The 24,755-nt window shown below is 43.1% G+C and overlaps 1 protein-coding gene across 2 annotated transcripts in view; it reads left to right on the top strand.

Moving 5' to 3' along the window:
• Positions 1–1,108: 1,108 nt before the first annotated feature.
• ISM1 (isthmin 1) overlaps positions 1,109–24,755 on the top strand; it is a 178,889-nt gene continuing 155,242 nt past the window's right edge. The window contains exon 1 of one of the 2 annotated variants that reach the window (XM_030196339.1): positions 1,109–2,091. In XM_030196339.1, the coding sequence (XP_030052199.1) occupies positions 1,975–2,091 (117 nt within the window). In that variant the 5' untranslated portion in view covers positions 1,109–1,974. The remainder of the gene's footprint in view (positions 2,092–24,755) is intronic. The other variant, XM_030196340.1, reaches the window with a different exon arrangement.

Consider the following 24,755-nt stretch of genomic DNA (forward strand, 5'->3'; position numbering starts at 1 on the left):
ACACTCTAGCCTCAGGTAAGCAAGCTGGTCTCTCCCAATTAACTCTACTAACTTAGCTTTCCTAGATAGTGTGCGATAGACTCTGGGAAGATTAGGCGGTGACTCGCTGTGCCCCCCTGGCGACCATCCTAGGTAGGTGGGAGTTCTGAATTGCGTTTTGCGCACGGGGCAAGCAAACAACGGGTTAATTGTAGATTTACACTCTAGCCTCAGGTAAGCAAGCTGGTCTCTCCCAATTAACTCTACTAACTTAGCTTTCCTAGATAGTGTGCGATAGACTCTGGGAAGATTAGGCGGTGACTCGCTATGCCCCCCTGGCGACCATCCTAGGTAGGTGGGAGTTCTGAATTGCGTTTTGCGCACGGGGCAAGCAAACAACGGGTTAATTGTAGATTTACACTCTAGCCTCAGGTAAGCAAGCTGGTCTCTCCCAATTAACTCTACTAACTTAGCTTTCCTAGATAGTGTGCGATAGACTCTGGGAAGATTAGGCGGTGACTCGCTATGCCCCTCTGGCGACCATCCTAGGTAGGTGGGAGTTCTGAATTGCGTTTTGCGCACGGGGCAAGCAAACAACGGGTTAATTGTAGATTTACACTCTAGCCTCAGGTAAGCAAGCTGGTCTCTCCCAATTAACTCTACTAACTTAGCTTTCCTAGATAGTGTGCGATAGACTCTGGGAAGATTAGGCGGTGACTCGCTATGCCCCTCTGGCGACCATCCTAGGTAGGTGGGAGTTCTGAATTGCGTTTTGCGCACGGGGCAAGCAAACAACGGGTTAATTGTAGATTTACACTCTAGCCTCAGGTAAGCAAGCTGGTCTCTCCCAATTAACTCTACTAACTTAGCTTTCCTAGATAGTGTGTGATAGACTCTGGGAGGATTAGGCGGTGACTCGCTATGCCCCCTGGCGACCATCCTAGGTAGGTGGGAGCTCTGAATTGCGCCTTGCGCACATGGCACTGGAATAAGCAAGCAACACTTCCCCCGTGGCTGAAAGCGTTAAAAAGAAGAGGTGGGGTACTGACTAGCAAACCAGCGGAGACTGCGAAAAATAAATCTGCCAGCGCTGGAAGCCCCCCTCCTCCTCCTCAGTGCAGGGGGGCGTGTGTGTGTGTAGTCTGCGCTGGGGGTGGGGTGGAGATCTGGCTGCCTGCGTCTCTCCTCTCTCTCTGTTGTACACATACAGGCGCCACAACAACAGTGAGGGGGAGGCGGACGCTGTCAGGTATCTGAAAGCCGATTCCCGGGTGGCCGCTACCTGCTTACGGTAAAGTTCGCCAAATGCCCGCAAGCCAGCCCTAGGGAAAGCCGGGCATGAAAGGGGGCAAGGAGCCGTGACAGCCCCCCCCCCACCCCCACGATGAAGGAGGAGGAGGAGAGGTCCTGGCGCTCGTCTCCCTTTCACTCCAAGGGTAGAAAACGTGCGGCTGAGCTGTGAGGCGGCGCTAGAAGCAGCTCTGAGGGGGGTAGGTGCTCCGAGCAGCGTATTTGAATTTCGAAAAAGCAGAAATCACCGATTGATGCTGCTGCTAAATCCTGCTCAGGAATAGAAAAAGAAGCGGCGTGCGACGGACTCCTGAAAGAGAGAAAGTTTGTGGCAAGTGTGCAAACTTTTTGCACCGGACCCGACACCAAAGCGAGGGGCTTCGGCGGCCGCCGGGGGGATGCGGCAGCTGCCAGCCCACCCCGAGGGTGTCCGCCTTACGTAGCCCACCCCGACCCCGGGGGGCTTCCTCTCGCCCAGTCCACGTGCAGGAGGGGGGCGCTTCTCGCGTTTGCTCGCTCTGAACGTCCTACTCGCTCTTCTCTCACTTTTTTCCCCCCGGGACTTGGCTGCTTTACCGCCCCGAGGTGGCTTCGCGGGGCTGTGGCGACGGCGGCGGCTCCTCGTCCCTCTCCGGCCCGCTGGACTCGGAGAGCGGGCGGCCGGCTCCCCCGCCGCGGGCCCCCAAAGCCGGCCGGCTGAAGAGGATGCTGCGGCTGGCGGCCGAGTTGCTGCTGCTGCTGGGACTCTTGCTGCTCACCTTACACATCACGGTGCTGAGGAGCAACCCCGCCGCCCCGGGCAACGGCAGCCACGGCCAGCAGGTGAGTGGCAGCGACTTAGGCGAAAGCAGTTGGCTACTACTTAACATTTATAAAGCGCTACCGGGGTTACGCAGCGCTGTACAGTTAACACAGAGGACAGTCCCTGCTCGAAGGAGCTTACAATCTAAAGGACAAAAAAGTGCAGTCAATCAAATCGGGGCAGTCTAGATTTCCTGAATAGATGGTGCCGAAAGCTACCTTTGCCATCCATCTCATCATCACCGTAGGAGCCAAATTTTCAAAATTATTGAGGGGGGGGGGGGTGCTAAACCTAATGGAAATGACATATCCTTGGATTCGGGCAAGGAGTTTGTTCAACATTGGGGATTCTCAAGCACTCGCACAGCTGGCTCCTGTGCTTGGCACCTCAGGGAATGGTAGCTACGGCTAGCAAGTGTGTGTGGAGGGCAGCCCATGCCATTTGAATATGAACTATCTAGCTATCTTATTATTATTATTATTAACATTTGTATAGCGCTACTAGACGCACACAGCGCTGAACACCTGACATAGAGAGACAGTCCCTGCTCAATAGAGCTTACAATCTAAAAAGTAAGACAGACAAGACAATTAAGGGCAATGTCAATTAAGGTAATTAAGACAAGACAATTAAGGATTAAGACAAGACAATTAAGGGTGCAGGAAGTATTGGGTGAGAAGGAACAAGGGGAGGCAAATGAGTAGTAGCTAGGAGCCAAAAGCAGTGGTGAAAAGGTGGGATTTCAGCATAGATTTGAAAACAGGTAGAGATGGAGCTAGACGTACAGGGTCAGGAAGTCTATTCCAGGCATAAAGTGCCGCAAGGGAAAAGGAACAAAATCTTATGATCCTTTACAAATTTTCTCTGTTTTGTTTGATTATTGTACTTTGATGTTTGTTTTATCAAAGGCCATATATTAAATCCAATACATCATACACATCGTTCCCAAAGCAGATCAAAACTTGTTGATCTGCTTTGGGAAGGCTGAGTATGATGTATTGGATCAAACTTACTTGAAAAGTGTGTTGAATCATGCTGAATAGAATGTGTAGTGTAGGGGGATATTCTCTCTGTCACATCTTATTTCTGGAAATGTCCAGTCTTCTTTTAATGTGTGATCCGCATTGAACCGAAAGGTATATGATGGAATATAAATTGATTGTTAATGTTAATCCATCCACTTCTCAGTCCACATCCTCTTCCCACTCTGGTAGCCATGGCCAGCAGGTAAGAATAGCATTGGCTCTCATGTCTCCCTCTTCTGTGCATGCTCCTGCTTACATCAGGCAGCTGCCAGTCCGCCATCTATTTCTTCCTCTGTTCATCTTTTCATTCATTTAATTTTGTCTGCCTGCCATTCATGCTCCCTTTCATCCTTGCACCTTTTCATTTATTTCCTCTCCTTCCTGCGACCACACCTGGGATGCAAGCAGGTGCATGTCTTGGGTTCCTGGGAGCGAGTTTCAGCTGCTTTTCTGTTTTCTGTACGCTTTACCTGTTTCATCACTTGACTGTCTGAATTCTTACAATCTTGTAGTTGTACCAGAGTTTTGCTGGAGACTAAAATCAGAACAGTGGAATCCAGGTTATATATTTTATTGGCATTCTTGGGTTTTTGAGACCTACAGATATGTCGCAAGAAAAGGTAACATTAGAACAAAAAGCACCCCAGAAACTCCTATACATTGTAGAACCTGCACTTTGTATTTATCTTGAAATTTGTAGTTACACACTTATGTTTAGCCCTTTTTTCTTTTGAACAGTTGCTAATTCTCGTAACATACTTGTCAGGTGCCACCCCATAGACATAGCTGATCATGCTCAGTAAAAATTATGTTCTGGCAATCCCAAAAATGTTTGCATAGTGTTACATATTGAATCATGCATTGTAATGTTCTATATTTCCTTCTTTAATATATGGTTGCTGGAATGTAACACTTAAGAGGATTCCTACACAGTGTAAAAGCGAGAGACGGTGCTGATCTGGCATCTGGGTGAATGTAAGGCTCCAGGGAAGGATCTGTGCGAAGGCTACTTTGAGGCATATTTTCAAAGAACTTAGCCTTCCAAAGTTCCATAGAAACTTGTTATTGTCTTGTTATCGAGGAATAGCAGTATTTATTTTCTGGTTTGCAAGGAGTTTTATGATCACAGTTTTCAGATAGATTGCATCCCCATAGTGTGTTATAGAAGGTGTACATCTAGATAGTGCAGAAGAAGGGCTTAAAGCAATTTGTGTTGGTACATTGCAGCACAAAAATGCAAACATGAGATGAAGGAAAGAGTAATGGTTATTTGACGTGGAGGGGCGTTTTCTATTTGACATCTAAGTCGTACTTTGGACGTTTTGAGTTCAGAATCCGAATAGCAAATAAAGCCATTTTCAAAACATCTCCCCCCCCCCCCCCCCGAAATGTCCACTTGCTAGATGTTTTTGTGCTCTGTGCGTTTATATTTTTGCTCCATTTTTGAAAAGAAAAAAAAAGCCCATCCAAGTGAAAAACACACAAATTCAAGCCATTGGGATTAGGAGGAGCCAGCATTCCTTGTAGACTGGCCATCTTAGGGTGCACTGCAGTGGTCTTTACCTAAAAACTCCCAGGTACACATCTCAGTTGCTCCCTTGTAGTGAGCCCTCCAAAACCCACCAAAAACCTACTGCACCCAACTGTACACCACTACAGTTGGGTACAGTAGGTACTTATGCTTGCAAGTGTCATCTATATGAATTTTGGTGGGTTTTGGAGGGCTCACAATTTCCACCACAAGTGTAACAGTGGATTATGGACCTGGGTCCCCTTCTCCATAGTGCACTGCACCAACCACTAGACTACAGGTACCTGCTTGCTGGTCTAATAGGACTGACTATAACATCCGAGGCTGTCATAGAGGCTGCTATATACTGTTTCTTTTACATCTTGGGGAGTGGGATGGGGTCAGTGACCGCTAAGGGAGTAAGAGGGGGCATTCCTTTATACCTCCAGTGGTCATCTGGTCATTTAGAGCACTCTTTTGTGGCTGTCATTATTAAAACAGGTCTAGCTCAAAACATCTTAGTTTTTGTCCTGGATGTTTTTGTTCCATTATGGCTGAGATTTGGACGCACTGAAGACAAACTGCATAGAAAAATGTCTGGAAAATGGGTTTCGAAAATACCAATTTGAATGTTTTGATGAGAACACCCAAATGCTGCTTTATGCCACTTTTAAAACGTTTTTCTCTTTCGAAAATGAGCCCTGTTGCCTCTGTGACTGAAGATTTGGTATTTGAAACACATATCCAAGTGTTGGTGTTTTTTGCTCTAACTGCTAGTTCAGGGGGGAGGGAATAGAGTGAGTGAAAGGCACAGGGGATGGAGTATACTTATTTTTAGAAGTGATATTTCTATTCAATTTCGTCTTTTTTTTTTTCATTTTTTTTTTTTTTTTTTTTATCTTGGGGAGAGAGAGTGGTAGGAGACAACGGTGTTACAAATATTTTGCTTAAGAGGCTTGACAACTTCTCAGCTGGTGCTATCAGACCAAGGGTTAAAACCAAGTACAGAGCAAAGCAATAAGATAGATATGTGACAAATAATACAGGTAATAAATAGTGACACTTGAATCTCTATTAAACTGTGTCAGTTTTTGTATGTTGCTACCATAAGAGTCAGGTCTATGAGCACTGAGCACCCCCAGTATTACGTGAGTTCCTTCATTGTCCAAGGAAGTGTAATTTGTATTCTGCTTAATATCTCCAATCATTTTGAAATGTCAGCGCCTATGGTCACTACACAAGAGGCTAAAATGTGTTTGGGTTGTGTTTGCTGAATAACTGCATATTGTCAGTCACTAACTGTTTTAATAGTTCTGTATTTATTCTCCAGCTGTTCATCTCTGCATCTTTCTAGGACTGTACTCTACAGACTCAAATTTCTGGTCATGCTTATATAGTTGCAACTTTAAGGATGATGTTCCATGGTTAGGTTTACCTGAGGACTTTAAATGAAGATGAGACCAATTTGGCTGATGAAGCAAAAATTGAGCAGAATCTTCTCCCTCCCCCCCAGCACTTTTTTTAGTCATGCTGATTGTGTTTCTAAATCTGTGTATTTTCTGCTCCACCTGTCATCATATCACCCCACTCCTCAAGTCACTTCACTGGCTTCCGATCAGATACCGCATACAGTTCAAGCTTCTCCTACTTACCTACAAATGCACTCGATCTGCAGCCCCTCATTACCTCTCTACCCTCATCTCCCCTTACGTTCCTACCCGTAACCTCCGCTCACAGGCCAAATCCCTCCTCTCAGTACCCTTCTCCACCACCGCCAACTCCAGGCTCCGCCCTTTCTGCCTCATCTCACCCTATGCCTGGAATAAACTCCCTGAGCCCATACGCCAAGCCCCCTCCCTGCCCATCTTCAAATCCTTACTCAAAGCCCACCTCTTCAGTGTCGCCTTCGGCACATAACCATTATATCTCCATTCAGGATATCTAGACTGCCCCAACTTTACATTTCGTCCTTTAGATTGTAAGCTCCTTTGAGCAGGGACTATCCTTTGTTAAACTGTACAGCGCTGCGTAACCCTAGTAGCGCTTTAGAAATGTTAAGTAGTAGTAAGTAGTATCTAGTCTGTTTAAAGTAAATAACTGATCTAAGATTCATACTCACAGCCAGGTAATAAACAGCAGATAGGTAATATATGGTATCCCATTGTTGAAAATACAATATTATGCTCTTTAAGTATCCAAGTACAAGCAAAGTGTTTAATAGATTCCTTGTATGTATTGCAGTTTTATCTGTGTTACATACCATTCTTTAGACAACTGTGTTAAGATAGTTTACGGGGTTATTCAGTAAGTGTCACACCGCAGGGGGCAGAGTATTAAAACAAATACTGACCAAATCTTTTTTTTTCTTTCTACTCTTTCCAACCCAACTCAAGTTGGAAAAAATTATACAGAAGGGATTGAGTGTTTGAGTGCAGAATAACTATGCAAACGTCTAACAGGATAGGGAGAAACTTGGCTTGTAGGAAAAGCCAGTAGAAACGCACAGTTTGAAAATGGGCCAAATTGGTTCCAGAGAAATAAGCCAACACCCCCCCCCCCAAAAAAAAAAAAAAAAAATAATAATAATACAGTACATTTCTGTGGGAGGAGTTCCAGCTTTTGTATCATAAAAACTTATACAGTAAAACACAGCAGTTATGGAATTCCTCATTTTAAACCACCTCTCCCTATTTTCTACTCTCATAACTTTGCAAGTAACTCCCATCACCCCAGAAGCTGTGCCCAATCCCCCAAACTTTCCATCCTCCCCAAACTATTCCCCTCATAAACTCAGAGCTCTGGAGATGGTACACCAAACATTGGATTCCAATTCTTTCTATGTATAGTAAATCTACAAAAAAAAGGAGGAAGAAGAGTGTTCCCATGTGATTTACATTTCCAGTGAGAGGAGTTTTCTCATCCATTGACACGGTCACGACATCTCTGGGGATGCTTAAGGTTCCCGCAGTGATCCTCTGTTGGAGTGCCTAGTGGGGCCCTTGAAGCATTTTCCTCTCCTATAAAGCCCTTATTTCCATGGTGCTGGCAGAAGGGGAGTTGCCTAATGGGGCCCTCAAGGGGGCCAGAGCCCTGGACTGTCTTTACACCTTCGCCCCCAATGAGGTACTGGGGTTGTGCTTTTTGCAAGCTGCATGAGAAGCGAGTGGAGCAGCAGTTTCACTTTGCTTTTACTTTTGGAGTGTCTGGCATGGCTGGCATTTGTGGTGGTTATGTGGCCAGAGCAATGTTGCATTGGCTGCGGCAGTTGCCAGAGTATCTGGAAATTTCTTGACTAGATTCTGGTGTGGTCTTCTGGCAGGTATCCTTTTATGAGTTGGTCCGCCTGTCCATGGCTGCATCTGTGGTGGCTGTGGCTCCTTCATAGGGTCACAGATGCAGCCTCCAAGATGCTTCAGTCAGTTGCACTTTAGGGGGTGCTTACGGTTTGGGGAGGACCTGGAGAAGTTTGTGAAAGACATGGGAGTATCAAGGTGTCTCCATCTCCCTGAGCTATGGCAGAAAAGTTCCTAGAGGTGTTCATCTACTGGGGGCTACTGCAGGGGAGTGGCTCCCTTTTGACTGGTTTGCCGCTCAGGGTTAGTGACCTCAGGTTTGGGTAGACCCTTTAAGTCTTTAAGCCAGGGACTCCAGCCCCTCCAGCAGATTGGGAGCAGCTGGGCCTACCCATTGAGGGTGCACAAGCCCCTTGGCAGCCCAGGTAAGTGGGCAGGTTGTCTCTCCTCCACCATGAGTGCACCCACATCACCTCAGATCAGTGGGTTCTGGAGGTAGAGAGGGTATTCCTTGGAGTTCACCCGCACCGTGCCTGACATATTCATGATGTCCTCTTGTGGCTCGGAACTAAAGCGATGGGCAGTTATTCTTACCTTGCAGTACTTGCTCTACTTGGGGGGGCGGTGGAACCTGCCCTTTGGTAGAGCGAGATCTGGGCTGTTAATTTATTTCATGATCTTGTGACAAAGCTGGCACTCGGGACCCCACAGAGAAGCAGCTAATCCCTGAACTACAGTTCCCAGAAGCCCTTGCAAGCAGGAGAGAGGAGGGTAGCCCCAAAAGGGTGGAACGGATTTCCAACCCCAGCAGGGGGAGCAGTTGCTCAGTGCTAGGGGAGCCAGTTACTCCTTTCCCCACTAGAGGGAGAAGGGGAGGTGAAGCTTGGTCCCTTAGCTGCATCGCCGGTATATAATTCCCTCCAGCTGTGAGAGGGAGAGAGATTTCTGGGTGGCCACCCTCCAATCTTCCCCATGCTTGATATTGCTAACAGTAGTTTTACAAGTTAATTTGTCGGTACTCTGAGAAGAATACCATCAAGTCCAGGCAATTTGCTACTCTTCAGTTTGTCAAATTGTGCCATTACATCTTCCAGGTGACAGTGGACATCATAACTACACAGGGAGGCTAATTACTAAGGAGCTTATGCCAAATTTATAGACTTCATTCCTGCTAAAATTTTGTATCAAAAGCATTTATATGGAGCACTCTATTGTCAAGATCATAACTGCATTAGTTGAAATTGCAGTCAGGGCAAGAGTGATGCCCTAGTTGAAGCAGCTATTTTTAAAGCAGAGCTGGAACGGGCAGGAGTAACTGGGGAGTTCTCCAGCTGCAACTATATTCCTAGACCTTCAGGTTTTATAAAGTAGGCCCAGCTAGGGGGTGACATCATATGCTCGGAGGTGTGTGTTCAAAGCACTTAGACCTTCTGTAGTAACCTATGCAACTTTGTAAGTCTTAAATGCTTTGAAAATGGGTCTTCACACAACTTAATGGGAAAGCATCTTGCATAGTTTTTAAAAGTAGATTTCTTATGTAATTCATAAAAACCAGCTGAATGATGCTCATTCTCATTAAAACAAAGCAGATAGCAACTGAAGTAAAAAGGAAGTAAAAAGCAAATTAATTAAGAGGGAAAAAGCATTAAGGACAATAAGAACACAATGAAAACCAATTCATTCTTGCATAAAACTAAATAATGGGCCTCTTTTACTAAAGTGCAGCAGTGCTGACCATCGGCATTGCCATGTGGGAATCACTAGCACAGTTTGGTAAAGAGGCCCTACGTAAACTAAAAACCATCAGAACATATAAATAAAAAGATAAAAGTTCTGAATAACCAACTTAAATCACACACAAGTGAGTAAAGTAATGAAAAGTAACACTGAAGACATTTATAAAAATATTAGTTAAATTTCTGGGTTTATTTACTGTTTATTACTTACTAGTAAAAAAAGGCCCGTTTCTTAACGCAATGAAATGGGCACTAGCAATGTAATGAGTTCCTGCCATTAATGTTTCCATGATTGTATTCTGAATATAATTGTTGTTTACATGTGTAAGATTTCTTTATATACAATATTTTTTGTGTAAACTGTGTTACAATGTGGTAAAAGTTTTCCTTGTTCAGGCCCTTCAATCAGTTTAACAATCACATCAGAAGTGCTCCTTACTCGTGAGAATGCAACATACCGTTGCCCATGTGAGAGACTGAGAGTGACAGTGTGTTTTACAGATAGTGTAAGAGAGAGATACACAGAGTGATTGTGTGATGTGTGTGAGTGAGTGAGTGAGTGACAAAGTGATTAAATGTTTGTCTTCCCTTCCGTTCTGTGCACTTGCCTCCACTGATGTTCGTACCTCCCTGTATATGATTGTTTGTTAGAGATTCAATCCACTCCACTTCCCTCCTCCAAGTTCCGTTCTGTCTGATTGGTTCTTCGTTGACAGTGAGAGCCAATGAAACGCTGAACTACAGACTTACGAACTCTACAGTGCCACGGAGTCAGCTTCAGAATGTTGGAGGTGCTTTTTATTATATAGGATTATGAGTTGATATTGTTGTAACTACAATTACTCCTGATGCAGCACTTTTTTTTTTGGGGGGGGGGGGGGGGGAAACATGGCCACGTCAGGCATCTATTCTGTGAGATCTCCTTTGCTGAGTAAATATTGTTTGAACCCTGTTTGGTATATGATCTTCTCCTTTCAATCTCTTGTGTGCAGTCTGAAGATTGCTGGTACCTCTGATTCCTTTCGTCCCTTATGTCATCCTTGTCTGAACCCTTTCTAGTTATGCTACATCCTTTTTGAGATGAGGCAACCAGAACTACATACGCTACTCCAAGGTGCAGTTGCACCAGAGACCTATATAGAGATATATCACATTTTTTAGCTTTGAGACTGATAGGTTTTGCTGGGAATGCTCTGGTGCTTCCTTGGCTGCACTAGAACAGAAAGGGCTTCTTAGATGTTAACCCACTAGGGATGGAGAGGCTGGCGCTAGGTGGTGGCAAACAGGGCAAATGCCAGGGGCCCCAAACCTGCATCAAGCTGAAGGGAGGCATAGGCTACAGACCAGCTTTGGGGCGCCTTCCCCAGTTTCTTTCCTGGGCCCCTGAATGTCTATCACCAGCCTCAAAGTAGAGGGTTTTGGTTTTGTTGAATCTGGCAAGAGGGGGCACATTTGTTGAGGTGACTCTTACTGGGCAGAGAGCACAGAGCTGAGATTTGACAATAGAGGAGAAGGGCGTAGATTACAATGGCTTGTCCACTGACTGAAGTTTGGGAAGAGAGCTGTAAGTTCTAGAATAATTTTGTATAGGAATAGATCAGGTTTTGGTGTAACGTTTTTAATGCATGGATGCATAAATTAACATTTTTCTAATCTTTTGTGTTTATCAGGATAGCCCTTCTTAAATCTATGTTTTCAGGCAAGAAATGAGACATGGATTTAAGGAGAAGGGCTACCCTGGTAAGGTTGTTAATTGTGGTTATAATAAGGCAGTGAAGAAAACTAGAGAAGAACAATTACAGCCCCAAGAAAGTACACAGACTACTCTGTCATTTTAATTTCTGCCTTTTACACATGTCTTAAAGGATATGGAGTTCTGAAGAAACCTGGCATGTGGTAGAAAGTTTAGATCATTTTTCAGAGAAAAACTTACTGATGGTGTATAAAAGAGAAAAAGAAATCTGAGACATGTTGGTACCGTGGGCCCTGCCAAGCAGTACTGATTTGAGAAGGGACCTATCCAAAGGACACTATCAATGTGGCAAGTGTTCAGTATGTGTGGTTAATATGAATATCCAAACATTTATTCATCCCATCATTGGGGACAAATTTGAACTAAGACAATTCTCAAACTGTAAGGCAGAGGGGGCTGTCTGTTACTGTCTGCCTGTGTGGAATGATATATGTTGGCAAAACTAAAAGGAAGTTTAATGTGCGTATTATGGAACACAGGAGTGCTCATAAAAGATTGTTGAAAGATAAACCTTTGGTTGAACGTTCTATGCAGGCAGATCATTCATTTGAACACTATAGGTTTTGTGTTCTGGTTAGACCCCGACCCTCTTGGAGGGGTGGTGGTGGTGGTGATGATTTATTGCTAATGCGTACAGAGCAGAGACTTATTTTTAGATTCAGTTCTGTGACCACCTCATAGATTGAATCTAGAAAGCAATTATTCTGTGTTCCTTTAATTTATTTATGGGTTAATGTGATATATTTTGTCTACATATAGTTTCTTTTTGATTAACAAAGTTTGGTTCAATGTAGTTTGTAGTTATGAAACGTATGAATCACATTTGTCTGATATATTAATAACATTAATTTTATTATATGTATGTATAATTTTAATTCATAACAAATGTTTTTACATTATATTTATGTTGTGATTATTTTTATGATTTTATTATATTAAAATATAAATATTTGGAAGTATGATTTTATAAAATCTAATGATGTTTATACATGTCTGTATTTATTTTATTAACTTATGGTGTTATCAACTGATTTATATTTAATCTCTGTTCATTGTAATCTTTTGTTTTCCTTGTGTTTTTATGAGGTTTCTTCTTGATCCCTTAGCAGCCCCGACGTTGAAACACATAATGACGTCATTGAAATGTGGAAATCCCTCTCAACAAATCACAGCTTTTTTGCCATTTATGAGCCGGTTTTAAGGTTTAATATTCAAAAAATGCAGTGTGTTCAGCTAATTGGAAGGTGGGCTCTTATGCTGCTCTCGGTTTTCAATTTGGAAGATTTTTGAATTTTTAGAGTTTGGAGTGAACAGGCAGCATTTAAAAATAAGTATTAACATTTTTTTTTAAATTTGGAATTCAATTTAATATATAAAAGAAAACTTCAAGAAAACATAAATACAATATTCATACATAAGTCCACATCAAGAAGAGAGAACCTAGATTAACCACTTAAACAGTAAACACAAAGTAAAACACTTGCAGCAGTGAAGATATACAATTTTAAACCCAATAATACCCGCTACTACTCAACAATTTTAGGATTGTTACTCACCACCTTAGATAACAAAAAAGTCTGTAAATGTACAGGATCTAGGAAAAATATAAGAATGATCATCACACATTTTTCAAGGAAACTTCAAAAAGAATGTGCATCCCACAGCTATAGGCTTAAGCTGTAGGAAGGTTAACTGAGTTGGCTTGGCCACATCAGGAAACATCAAGACTAATTGACCATAAAAAGGTATCTTTTTCTTTTGGGAAAGCTTTTAGCAGCAACATCTTTTTTTTTTTTCTGTTAAGACTACCAACAAAGTAGCTCTCTTTGAGATCCCTTCCTGCGAAGATTCCAGAAATTTGGTTAAATCCAAGCTATCTGATGAACACAAATTATCAAATTCTCCCTCCTGAGAAGCCTGCTTAGTAGCCCTAGATAAATATTAATAAAGATTTAATTTCCAAAGTTTCAAAGGATAATTGAAGCACATCTTTAACATATGTTTTAAAGACATCCATAGAAGAAAGTTAATGTGTAAGTAGAAAGTTCAGCAAACGTAGATTTCTGGTTTGAGAAAGCATTCTAGTTATTTTGGTGCACGTAGCACCCAGTTTGTTCCTTATTTTTCTCATTTTAACCACAACTATTGCTGTAAGTGAACTTTTTATTGCAATTGAAGAGACCCCTGATGCAGGCCTTGTTGGCCGAAACAGAGCTATTTGGGGTCTCTGCTTCACAATTAAGTGTTTGACCATCTGTAGCATCGTCTGCTGATTCTTGTCACCTTCGCTGTTGTGTCACCCATTTCCTGCTTTGCGAGGTTTTGCTTCTACTGTGTATACATCACCTCTTCCTAGAGCTCATCTCCAGTCCTGCGGAACCTCTCTCATCTCTAAAGATCTATTAAATAAATCCTTAAGTGGTCCTGCCAGGACTTCTCTGAGCTCCCTCAGTATCCTGGGATGTATCCCATATGGCCCCATAGCTTTGTCCACTTTCAGAATTTCAAGCGGTTTTTAACGTTTTATTCTGTGAACAGATCAATATCCACTCCATTCCCAGATATACTCTTGGCAACCAACCACAGTCCTTCTCCAGGATTTTCTTCAGTAAACACCGAAGAGAAATATTTGTTTAGCACGTTCACTTTATCCTCATCACTCTCCACATAGCTGTTCTCAGCATCTTTAAAATTCCATTACTATCTTTTCTCCTTTCCCCAATATATTTGAAAAAGGTCTTGTCACCTCTCTTTACATCTTTAGCCATTTTCTTTCTTCCACCTGCACTTACGCTAGCTGTATCTTCCTCTTCGCTTTTCTGTGATCCTTTTGTTGTGTTCTTATGCATTTCTTGAATGAAGCCTCTTTTGCCTTTATTTTTTTAACCACTTGTTTGGAGAACCATATAGGCTTCCTGTTTCTCTTGTTTTTGTTTACTTTCTGTGCATAAAGAACATTTGCCATATTTATAGCATCTTTCAGCTTGTACCACTGTGCTGCTTTTTCACCAATGCCTAACCATGCCATTGGCTCCTTCTTCAGGTGTTCCCCCATTTTACCAAAATCAGTATGTCTGAAATCTAATACTAAGTTTTGTGTGTCTGCACTCTGCTTTTGCTCTTATATCAAACCATATCGTGTGATGATCACTATTGCCTTGGTGGGTACCCACCTGGACAATGGAAACACTTCTTCCATTTGTGAGCACTAGATCAAGTATCAACCCTTCCCTCGTGGGTTCCGTCACCATTTGTCTGAGCAAAGCACTTTGACAGGCATCCATGATCTCGATGCTTCTTTCCGATTCTGCTGATGGGATGTGCCAATCCACATCAGGCAAGTTGAAATTTCCTAGCACTAGCCCCCTTTCATACCAAGCTTATGCATATCTTCTATAAGATCCGTGTACAGCTTATCCATTTGTGCTGGAGGTCTGTAGATAACACTCGTGTGAATTCAGGTTCCATTTTCTCTTTCTAGGACGATCCATATAGCTTCTTCCTTTCCCTAGGTTCCCTGCATTTTAGCCACACTGATATTATTTTTCACATACAGTGCCACTCTTCCATCTCTTCAGCCCCCTCCTGTCCTTCCTAAAACGATTATAGCCAATATGGTCTCATTCCATTCATGGGAGTCATTGAACCATATATCTGTAATAGCAGCAATATCCAAATTTTCTTCAAACATCAGGGCTTGCAAATCTTGAACCTTTTTTACTTATATGAGCATTTGTGCTCATTGCTTTCCATGTGCTAAATGACTTTGGATGGTTTTTGATATTTATATGACCTTTCCCTCTGCCATCATGTTTTTTTTTTTTGGGGGGGGGGGGGGGGAGTGATTTTGTGAATTCCCTTGTTTCATTTTGTCCCATCCTTTAGTTTCAATGTCTAGAAACATACTGTCTGAATTTGTCCCCAAGGATCCTTTTTCCTGTCACAGAAAGATGTAGTACAAAAATCAATCATGGAAAAACCCCCCTTGGATCCAGATTATTGGCAAATATAACTGGTTAACAGCCAAGTTCTTTAAAGATCTGTGTTCTGCTTGAGATATTGATTTGTTGTAAATGATTGGCATCTATCTTTGCAAAAGTTTTTAATGTGTTAAATCTTTGCAACAGTTGGGTAGAATACAGTGCTCCTGGACCTGGGCTAGAGTGTATGGTGTGTTGTTTTAGAGCTGTACCGAATAGCATATTTTACTATTTGGCCGAATACGTGCAGTGAATGCGAATAATGGGCATTGAGCTTTAACATAACAAATAATAAAAGAAGCAGTGTGAAATCAAAGACCATTTAGCACAGTAGAGCCCTGGATTATTCATATTCAAATTTAAATCGCTATTTGTCTAAATACAAATAATGTATTTGGGACACTGTTCGGGGCCGAATCGAATACGAATATTCGGTACAGCCCTCGTTATCATGAAATGTTCCTCCTGGGAGTTCTACGTGCATTCAGAAAGGGAAGGAAAAAAATATGCCACATCAGAAGATAAATGTCTTTTTTTTGACTTTGAAAGAGGGCTGGAATGCCTGTCTCATTTTAAAGCATAATAAAGTCCTGCAATAAATTTGCTGGCCAGCCATTACATACTGACTGTATCTCACCCAGCTGTAAGTCTTTGATGTTGTAACAATAGCACACAGGCATAGCAGAGGATTAGTACCCCCATAAAGGAGAAACCTGCCTACATTTACAGAATCTTTGCAGAGGGTGTCCACTTATCTTTGTGCTTTTGACATGTTTGCCTATGGGAGTGCTTCCCAGATTTTCACTGCTAACAGACCAGAACTACAAACCGTTTTCAGTTTAACCCATAATTCTGGCCGTCTCATTTTACACCACTTTCTTACAGGATTTTTGGGCACTGTTCTTATATAGTTGAAGGAAGTTCTCTTCAGTTATTGTTGCTGACTGAACCACTTTAGCAACAAGCCAAGCCTCAAGGAGCTGCCTTTAAATGTTTGACTTGTAATATTTAGATAGAGGTTACATTTCATTTTAATCTACCCTTTTTTTAAAACATTGTTTTCCAACGCAATGGGATTGAGAATATTTGCTTGTGACAAAGTAACACGCTGAAACTTTTAATGGAATGGGACCAAATTTGGCATAGGAAAAAAACTGATTGGAAAATTTTGTTCAAGAAATAGGCAAGATCAGACCAGGGATTCCACACAAATAAGAACCCCCCCCCCCCCCCAAACAAAAAAATGGCCCAGTACATTTCTGTGAAAGCAGTTCTAATTTCTGCAGCATAGAAACCTGATACACTGAAACACCACGATGTAAAGCCAGCCACACAAAAGCAAGGGTGGAGAGACCATAAAAGCACAATGTCGTGGAAATGTCAGTAGAACTGTTAGTGATTAATTTCATTGTGGACCATATTTTGTTATAAAAAGCCAAGATGGTTGGGTAGTCAAATAACGTGTCTCATATTTCCTGAAGAAGATTGACAGAACCAGCAGAGATCATTCACATTTTACTGGGGATCCAATAAGCATTGTGCATGATTAAATAGAGATGGTCATACTTGCGGAAAGTAAATGCCCATTAACTTTATTCCACAGGAGGGACCAGTCAGTTGAAGGGAGATATCAACAAGCTGAGAGCACCAAGTATTATGCAAATCAGTAGGAATGCCAAAAGTTTTGCCTTTAAATAGTTTGTAATTGGTGGTTACAGCTTTGTCCCTAGTAAGGATTAAGTCACACGAATTAAAGTTGTCAGATAAAGAGACTTATAAAATTAACATCTGAAGATATAGCATTAGCTAAAGTTGACCATTGATTTTTATGTGATAACAATGCTGGAACCTTATCTGTAAAATCAGAAAATGATATTAAGGTATTTCCAGTCAACAATTGGTCTAAAGACCTTAAATTGTATTTTTGCCAAGATTTCCAGCATAAGTAATGTTTCTTAATCATGATTTTAGGATTATTCCAAAGATGTGTGTGTTTTTTTTTTTCAGATAAAGAAATATTAGCTTGTATAATTGATGTAAAGCAGCCTCAGTTGCAGCTAATAAACCAAATTTCTTAAGACTGGATGGTACGTGTGTGGCAGTGATGTAGCTAGGTGGGGTGCAGAGGGAGCAATTGCTCCCCCAAACAGATTTTCAAAGAAAATGGTGCCTATGCGCCATAGGTTATGCCTTTCTGGAACTGTGAGCTTGCTTGCTTCCCTTCCCTGACCTGCCCTTCCCCCTATTGGTTCGTGCCGCAGCCGCTTACTACCTTCCTGCCTTAGCTGCGAAGTTACAAAAGAAAGCCGCGCATGGGGTTACAGCTCTGTTGCACCACTGCTAGTTTCCTCTCCTCCCCCTCGTTTATTAGTTCACGCAGAAACTGCCTCCCCAACTTGGCTGCGAAGTAACTTAAAAGTAACAAAAGAAAGAAAGCCACATGCGGGGTCATAGCTCTATGTGCGACACTGCCGATTTCCCAGGAGGGCGGAGGAGAGAAACCGGCAGTGGCGCACATAGAACTAGTATGACCCCGCATGCGGCTTTCTTTTGTTACTTTTACTTCGCAGCCAAGTTGGGGAGGCAGTCGTGGCGCGAACCAATAAGCGAGGGGCAGGTCAAGGAAGGGGAGGAAACTGGCAGCGGTGCAATAAAGCTGTGTCCCTGCGCACGCCGCTTTCTTGTGTTACTTCGAAGCCGGGTTGGGGAAGTAGTAAGCGGTGCAAACCATTAAGTGAGGGCCAGGAGCAGATCAGGGAAGGGAAGCTAAGCTCGTGGTTGTTCCAGGACTTGAGGAGGAGATGTCAGTGAGTGACTAGGAGGGACGGAGAGAGAGAGAGCAAGAGAGCTGGGGCCAATGGTGGGGTGAGGAGAAGAGAGAAAGGATGATGTTGCATGATGAATGGGGGGGAAACGAGAGAGACAGGAGTATTGGGAGAGAGACAGGCAAAGCTGGATAGAGGAGAGCTGGAGAAAAAGACAAAGTAAAAGCTAGATGCTGGGAGATGAGACAGAAGAGCAAAATGATGGGGAAGAGAGAGAAGTGATGTTGGATGGTAAGGGGGTGAAAGAGACAATGGAGTGATGGATGGGGGCATGAGAGAGAGAAGAGGTCCTGGATGGCTGAGAGAGGGGGGAGTCCTGCATGGCAGATGGGGTGGTAGAGAAAAAAAGAGGGGGGGGGGGTCCTGCATGGCAGATGGAGAGAGAGAGGAGATAAGCTAAAAGGCAGCAACTCTGAAACCTGGTGGCCATTTGGCAACCTACTAAAAACATTGGTAGCCAAATCATTTTATGGTTACGAGTATGCGAGGATGGGGATGGGTCTCTAAAGGGGTTAAGTGAGGGTGGAAATGGGGTTAAGGAAGACAGTGAAAGAGAAGCAGTAGGACATAGGGTATAGAGTAAGAGATGGAAGGAGAGACAGAGATGGAGCTGGGGCTGATGAGAGAATAAGAGGGTGACTACAGGGGTTAGGAATGGGAGAGTAAGGAAGTAGGTGAAAGATGAGGGGAGTAGGAGAGATAAAGAGGGGCAAAGGAAGTGATGGAGAGGGAATGAGGGAGATGGGAAAAGCCAGTTGGTAGATGACAAATCTGTGAAAAGGAGACTAAGGACTAGAAGGTGAGAGAATGAGAGCAAAATCAAATGGGTAGATATTTATTTATTTATATTTTGCTCACACCTTTTTCAGTAGTAGCTCAAGGTGAGTTACATTCAGGTACTCTGGGTATTTCTCTGTCCCAGAAGGGCTCACAATCTAAGTTTGTACCTGAGGCAATGGAAGGTTAAGTGACTTGCCCAAGATCACAAGGGGCAGCAGTGGGATTTGAATCAGCCACCTCTGGATTTCAAGACCAGTGCTCTAACCACTAGGCCACTCCTCCACAGGGAAGAGAAAAGTGGGGGGGGGGGGGGAGGGAGGGGGGATTAAAAAAAATCAGTAGAAGACGAGAGAGAAGAAATGGAAAGATCATCCTGGAAAAGAATTCAGGAGAAGACTGACTCCTGGAAAAGAGATGGAGACCAGCTTAATTAGAAAATTAAAATTCCCAGATGACAAAGGTAGAAAAAAATGGTTTTATTTAACACTTTTCAGAACTGAGATGTGCCTGCTTTGTTAAATGTACATTTTTTTTCTATTTTTATTTTATAAAGTACAGGAGAAATTTCATTTCTGCCTCTCTTACCAATATTGCCCTGCTTAGAGTCTGGCTTTCTTAAGGGTATCCATTTCAGGTTTTGTCTGCAGGTTTTTTGTGGTCTTATATTTTGTACCAGACGAGAGAGGCTGTCCAGATTCTGAGGTGAAGGATTCTGCTAGCACAGGAGTGGACAACCTCGGCCCTCAAGGGCTACAGCCCAGTCAGATTTTCAGGATTTCTCCAATGAATATGCATGAGATCTATTTGTGTACAATGGAGGCAGTGCATGAAATAGATCTCATGCATATTCATTGGGGAAATCCTGACAACTGAACTGGCTTGCTGCCCTTGAGGACTGAGGTTGCCCACCCCTGTGCTAGCATATAGTGTCTGTAGGAACATTCTAGCGTCGAGTTTCCCAGTAGCTGGTATATTGGTGCTCTAAGGCCCAGTAGAATATTTATATCACTGGGTAAGGAAGGGGCTGTTATGATGTGGTTAGTTTTCAGTATAGGTTTTGAACGTTGTCTTGCAGGATTTTGTGTTATTTGGTATCTGGCCCTATTTGAAAGTAGGCTCTGGGGCAAGGGCTGCCTTTGGCAACCCTTGTCACCCAAAATATAATGTTCAGGACTAATGCTCTTCACATCTTGTAGAGTCATCGTCAAACAAAAGCCCATCTCATTTAAACAAATTGCCTAGCAGTGGAAGGAGTGTGTGTGCTGTCCCTGAGGTGATGGTCACAATTTGAATATTTTTACTTGTACTTTTTATTTGTACTGCCTGCTCCCGCCAGTCCTGAGACATCTGCTGTGTCTGGCCTCCTGATGTAACTTCCTGTTTTCCTCATAGGCGGGACACAGCAGGTGCAGTCTGTGTTAAATCATTGCTGGCCACAGCCATGGCACCTGAGCGACAACATCTGCACTGCTGCCTAGCCGACACCAAATGGCACCTATTTAACAAACGTCTGCTCCCCCTAACCTCAGAACCTGGCTACGCCTCTGGTGTATGGTACCAAACATAGAGGGGCTCTTTTATTAAGCTGCGGCAAAAAGTGGCCTGCAGCAGTGCGAGTGTGCCTTTTTGGGTGCACGCTGGGCCAGTTTTTCCTATGTCCTGGAAATAGGGCTCTTTTTTTTTTTTTTTTTTTTTAAGGGGCCAGAAAATGGACGTGTGGCAAAATAAAAACTAGCACGCGTCCATTTTTGGCCCAAGACCTTACCGCCACCCATTGACTTAGCAGTAAGATCTCATGTCTACTTGGGCAGTAGGCATGCAGCACACACACACTGCACTTTACTGCTGGGTAAGCGTCATGCGGTAGAAAATAGAAAATATTTTCTACCGCATATTTTTAGCATGCACCAAATTCACAATAACCACCCAGAGCATGTGGTAGCTGGGCAGTAATTCTGATTAGGCGCATGCTGGTTTTGCGTAGGCCCTTTGTAAAAGGGCCCCAGAGAGCGGAATAGGGTTACATATCATTTCCTTAGCCTCCATCCAGGGAGGAATATATAAGTTAAGAGTCACTGGATCTGGTGCTCACAAATGGGGATAGCGTGTCAAATAACCGAGTGGGTGCCCACCTGGGCAGCAGTGACCATCAAATGGTTTGGTTTGATATAACAGCTAAAGTGGGGAGCGGCCACTCAAAACTCAAAGTCCTGGATTTCAAGCATGCTGACTATAGTGAAATGGGGGAATGCCTGAGGAAGGAGATGATGGGCTGGGAGGAAGTACAAGAAGTGGAAGGACAGTGGTCCAGGCTGAAAGAAGCTATAAATAGGGCCATGAACCTTTATGTAAGGAAAGTAAATAAAAGCAAGAGAAAAAGGAAACCGATATGGTTCTCCAAGCAAGTAGTTGAGAAAATAAAGGCTAAAGAGTTGGCGTTCCAGAAAAACTCAAGAAAAGGAACACATGGAGGAATACCGGATGAAACTGAAAGAAGCCAAGAGAGAGATACGACTGGCAAAAGCGCAAGCGGAAGAACAAATGGCTAGAAATGTAAGGAGGGGTGACAAAATTTCTTCAGGTATATTAGTGAAAGGAGAATGACTAAAAGGGGAATTGTGAGACTAAAAGATACTGCGAACCGCTATGTGGAAAATGATGAAGAAAAAGCAAATTTGCTAAATAGATACTTTTGTTCTGTTTTCACAGAAGAAAATCCTGGAGAAGGACCGCGATGGACTGGAAATAGTACAAATGAGAATGAAGTGGATAGAGCACCGTTCACGGAAGAAAGTGTGTATCAACAACTTGAAAAGCTAAAGGTGGACAAAACCATGGGACCGGACGGGATCCACCCCAGGATATTGAGGGAGCTCAGAGAGGTTTTGGCGGGTCCTCTTAAAGATTTGTTTAATATATCCTTGCAGACGGGAGAGGTTCCGAGGGATTGGAGAACGGCGGAGGTGGTCCCTCTTCACAAAAGTGGTGATAGGGAAGAAGCTGAACTACAGGCCGGTAAGCCTCACTTCGGTTATTGGAAAAGTAATGGAAGCGATGCTGAAGGAAAGGATAGTGAATTTCCTGGAAGCCAATAAGTTGCAAGATCCGAGACAACATGGTTTTACGAAAGGGAAATCGTGCCAAACGAATCTCATTGAGTTCTTTGATTGGGTGACAGGAGAATTGAATCAGGGACGAGCTATGGACGTAATCTACTTAGATTTCAGCAAAGCTTTTGACACGGTTCCCCACAGGAGGCTCTTAAATAAACTGGAGGGGCTGAAGATAGGACCTGAAGTGGTGAACTGGATTAGGAGCTGGTTGACAGACAGATGCCAGAGGGTGGTGGTGAATGGAATTCGCTCGGAGGAGGGAAAGGTGAGTAGTGGAGTGCCTCAGGGATCGGTGCTGGGGCCGATTCTGTTCAATATATTTGTGAGTGACATTGCCGAAGGGTTAGAAGGTAAAGTTTGCCTATTTGCGGATGATACTAAGATCTGTAACAGAGTGGACACCCGGGAGGGAGTGGAAAACATGAAAAAGGATCTGAGGAAGCTAGAAGAATGGTCTAAGGTTTGGCAATTAAAATTCAATGCGAAGAAATGCAAAGTGATGCACTTAGGGAATAGAAATCCACGCGAGACGTATGTGTTAGGCGGGGAGATTCTGATAGGTACGGGCGGAGAGAGGGATCTTGGGGTGATAGTATCTGAGGATTTGAAGGCGACGAAACAGTGTGACAAGGCGTTGGCCGTAGCTAGAAGGTTGTTAGGCTGTATAGAGAGAGGTGTGACCAGCAGAAGAAAGGGGGTGTTGATGCCCCTGTATAAGTCGTTGGTGAGGCCCCATCTGGAGTATTCAGTTTTGGAGGCCGTATCTTGTTAAGGATGTAAAAAGAATCGAAGCGGTGCAAAGAAAAGCTGCGAGAATGGTATGGGATTTGTGTTACAAGACGTATGAGGAGAGACTTGCTGAACTAAACATGTATACTCTGGAGGAAAGGAGAAACAGGGGTGATATGATACAGACGTTCAAAGGTATTAATCCGCAAACGAACCTTTTCCAGAGATGGGAAGATGGTAGAACGAGAGGACATGAAATGAGATTGAAGGGGGGCAGACTCAAGAAAAATGTCAGGAAGTATTTTTTCACGGAGAGAGTAGTGGATGCTTGGAATGCCCTCCCGCAGGAGGTGGTGGAAATGAAAACCGTAACGGAATTCAAACATGCGTGGGATAAGCATAAAGGAATCCTGTGCCGAAGGAATGGATCCTCAGGAGCTTAGTCAAGATCGGGAGGCGGGGCTGGTGGTTGGGAGGCGGGGATAGTGCTGGGCAGACTTATACGGTCTGTGCCAGAGCCGGTGGTTGGGAGGCGGGGCTGGTGGTTGGGAGGCGGGGATAGTGCTGGGCAGACTTATACGGTCTGTGCCCTGAAGAGCACAGGTACAAATCAAAGTAGGGTATACACAAAAAGTAGCAAATATGAGTTATCTTGTTGGGCAGACTGGATGGACCGTGCAGGTCTTTTTCTGCCGTCATCTACTATGTTACTATGTTATTATGAGTATTGTAGCCAATGAGCACCATATTTAGCAAGAGAGGCTAGGTGGTGATAAAAGTCAGGAATGTTTAAACCATCGAATGGTCTAGAAGCCTTTAATTTTTTAATGCAATACAAGACTTTTTGTGTAACTATATGAATGTATTAAGTTTCCAGTCAAGCCAAGAATAGAAGGCTTTGGGGTATAATTATGGTAGCATGGAGAGAATATAGTTAATTTTGGGGGCTAAATCATGTTGACTGAGGAAATTCTACCCAGACAGGAAAGTTTTAAGGGTAACCAGGGAGAGAGAGAGTTTGATTTGATAATATCCTTGATAAGTGAAGATCTGCTCAAGATTTTTTTGGATAAGGATTCCTAGATATTTGGAGGCTTTATGTGCCCAGACAAATTGCATTTATTGGAAGTTTGAGGGGAAGGATAGTTGATGTAGTGGAATGATTTTGAATTTATCCCAATTAACTTTATAGCCAGAGAATTAGGAATATTCCGATAGTAGTTTAATGAATTCTGGCAGAGATTCATGAGGTTTTGTGAGAAAGAGGAGATCATCATCTGTGTATGCAGCCAATTTGATTTGGCATCGTTGGTTTGAGATGTCATGAATTAGCTGAGATTGACAGATAGCAGATGATGAGAGTGGGCAGCCTTGATGTGTTCCACGATTTAAGAGTATATCATTAGAAAGGGAGTCATTCACTAGGACTCTTGAAATGGGATTCCAGTAAAGAGCTTGGAAGCAAGAGACAACGGTATCTCCAAATCCATGCCATTTTAGAATCTGCAAGAGGAAGGGCCATTCTACTTGATCGAAAGCTTTTTCAGCATCTAAGGCAATTCCAGTTACAGGTTCAGGGATATTTCTTTTGTCATAAAGTTAATACCATGGAATAATAAGTTGGCAGTAAATCTGTTTTTCATAAATCCAACTTGATCACAATGGATCAGTTGGCTAATAAGTTTAAGACGTTCAGTAAGAACTTTATCTAGAATTTTGTAGTCAATATTTGCTAACAAAATAGGTCTGTAGTTTTGAACTTTGCATGGGTCTCTATCACACTTTGGAATAAGAATGATGGTGGCTTCTGTAAATCTATGTTGGTGATCGGGGTGTTTTCTGATGTAACTGAAATATTCCAGGAGATGTGGTGGTAGAATAATAGTAATGATTTTTATGGAATTACGATGTGATGCGTCTGCTTGGGACACTGACCAAGC

This window comes from Microcaecilia unicolor, chromosome 3 (genome assembly GCF_901765095.1).
Source record: "Microcaecilia unicolor chromosome 3, aMicUni1.1, whole genome shotgun sequence".
In the NCBI taxonomy this organism is placed as follows: domain Eukaryota; kingdom Metazoa; phylum Chordata; class Amphibia; order Gymnophiona; family Siphonopidae; genus Microcaecilia; species Microcaecilia unicolor.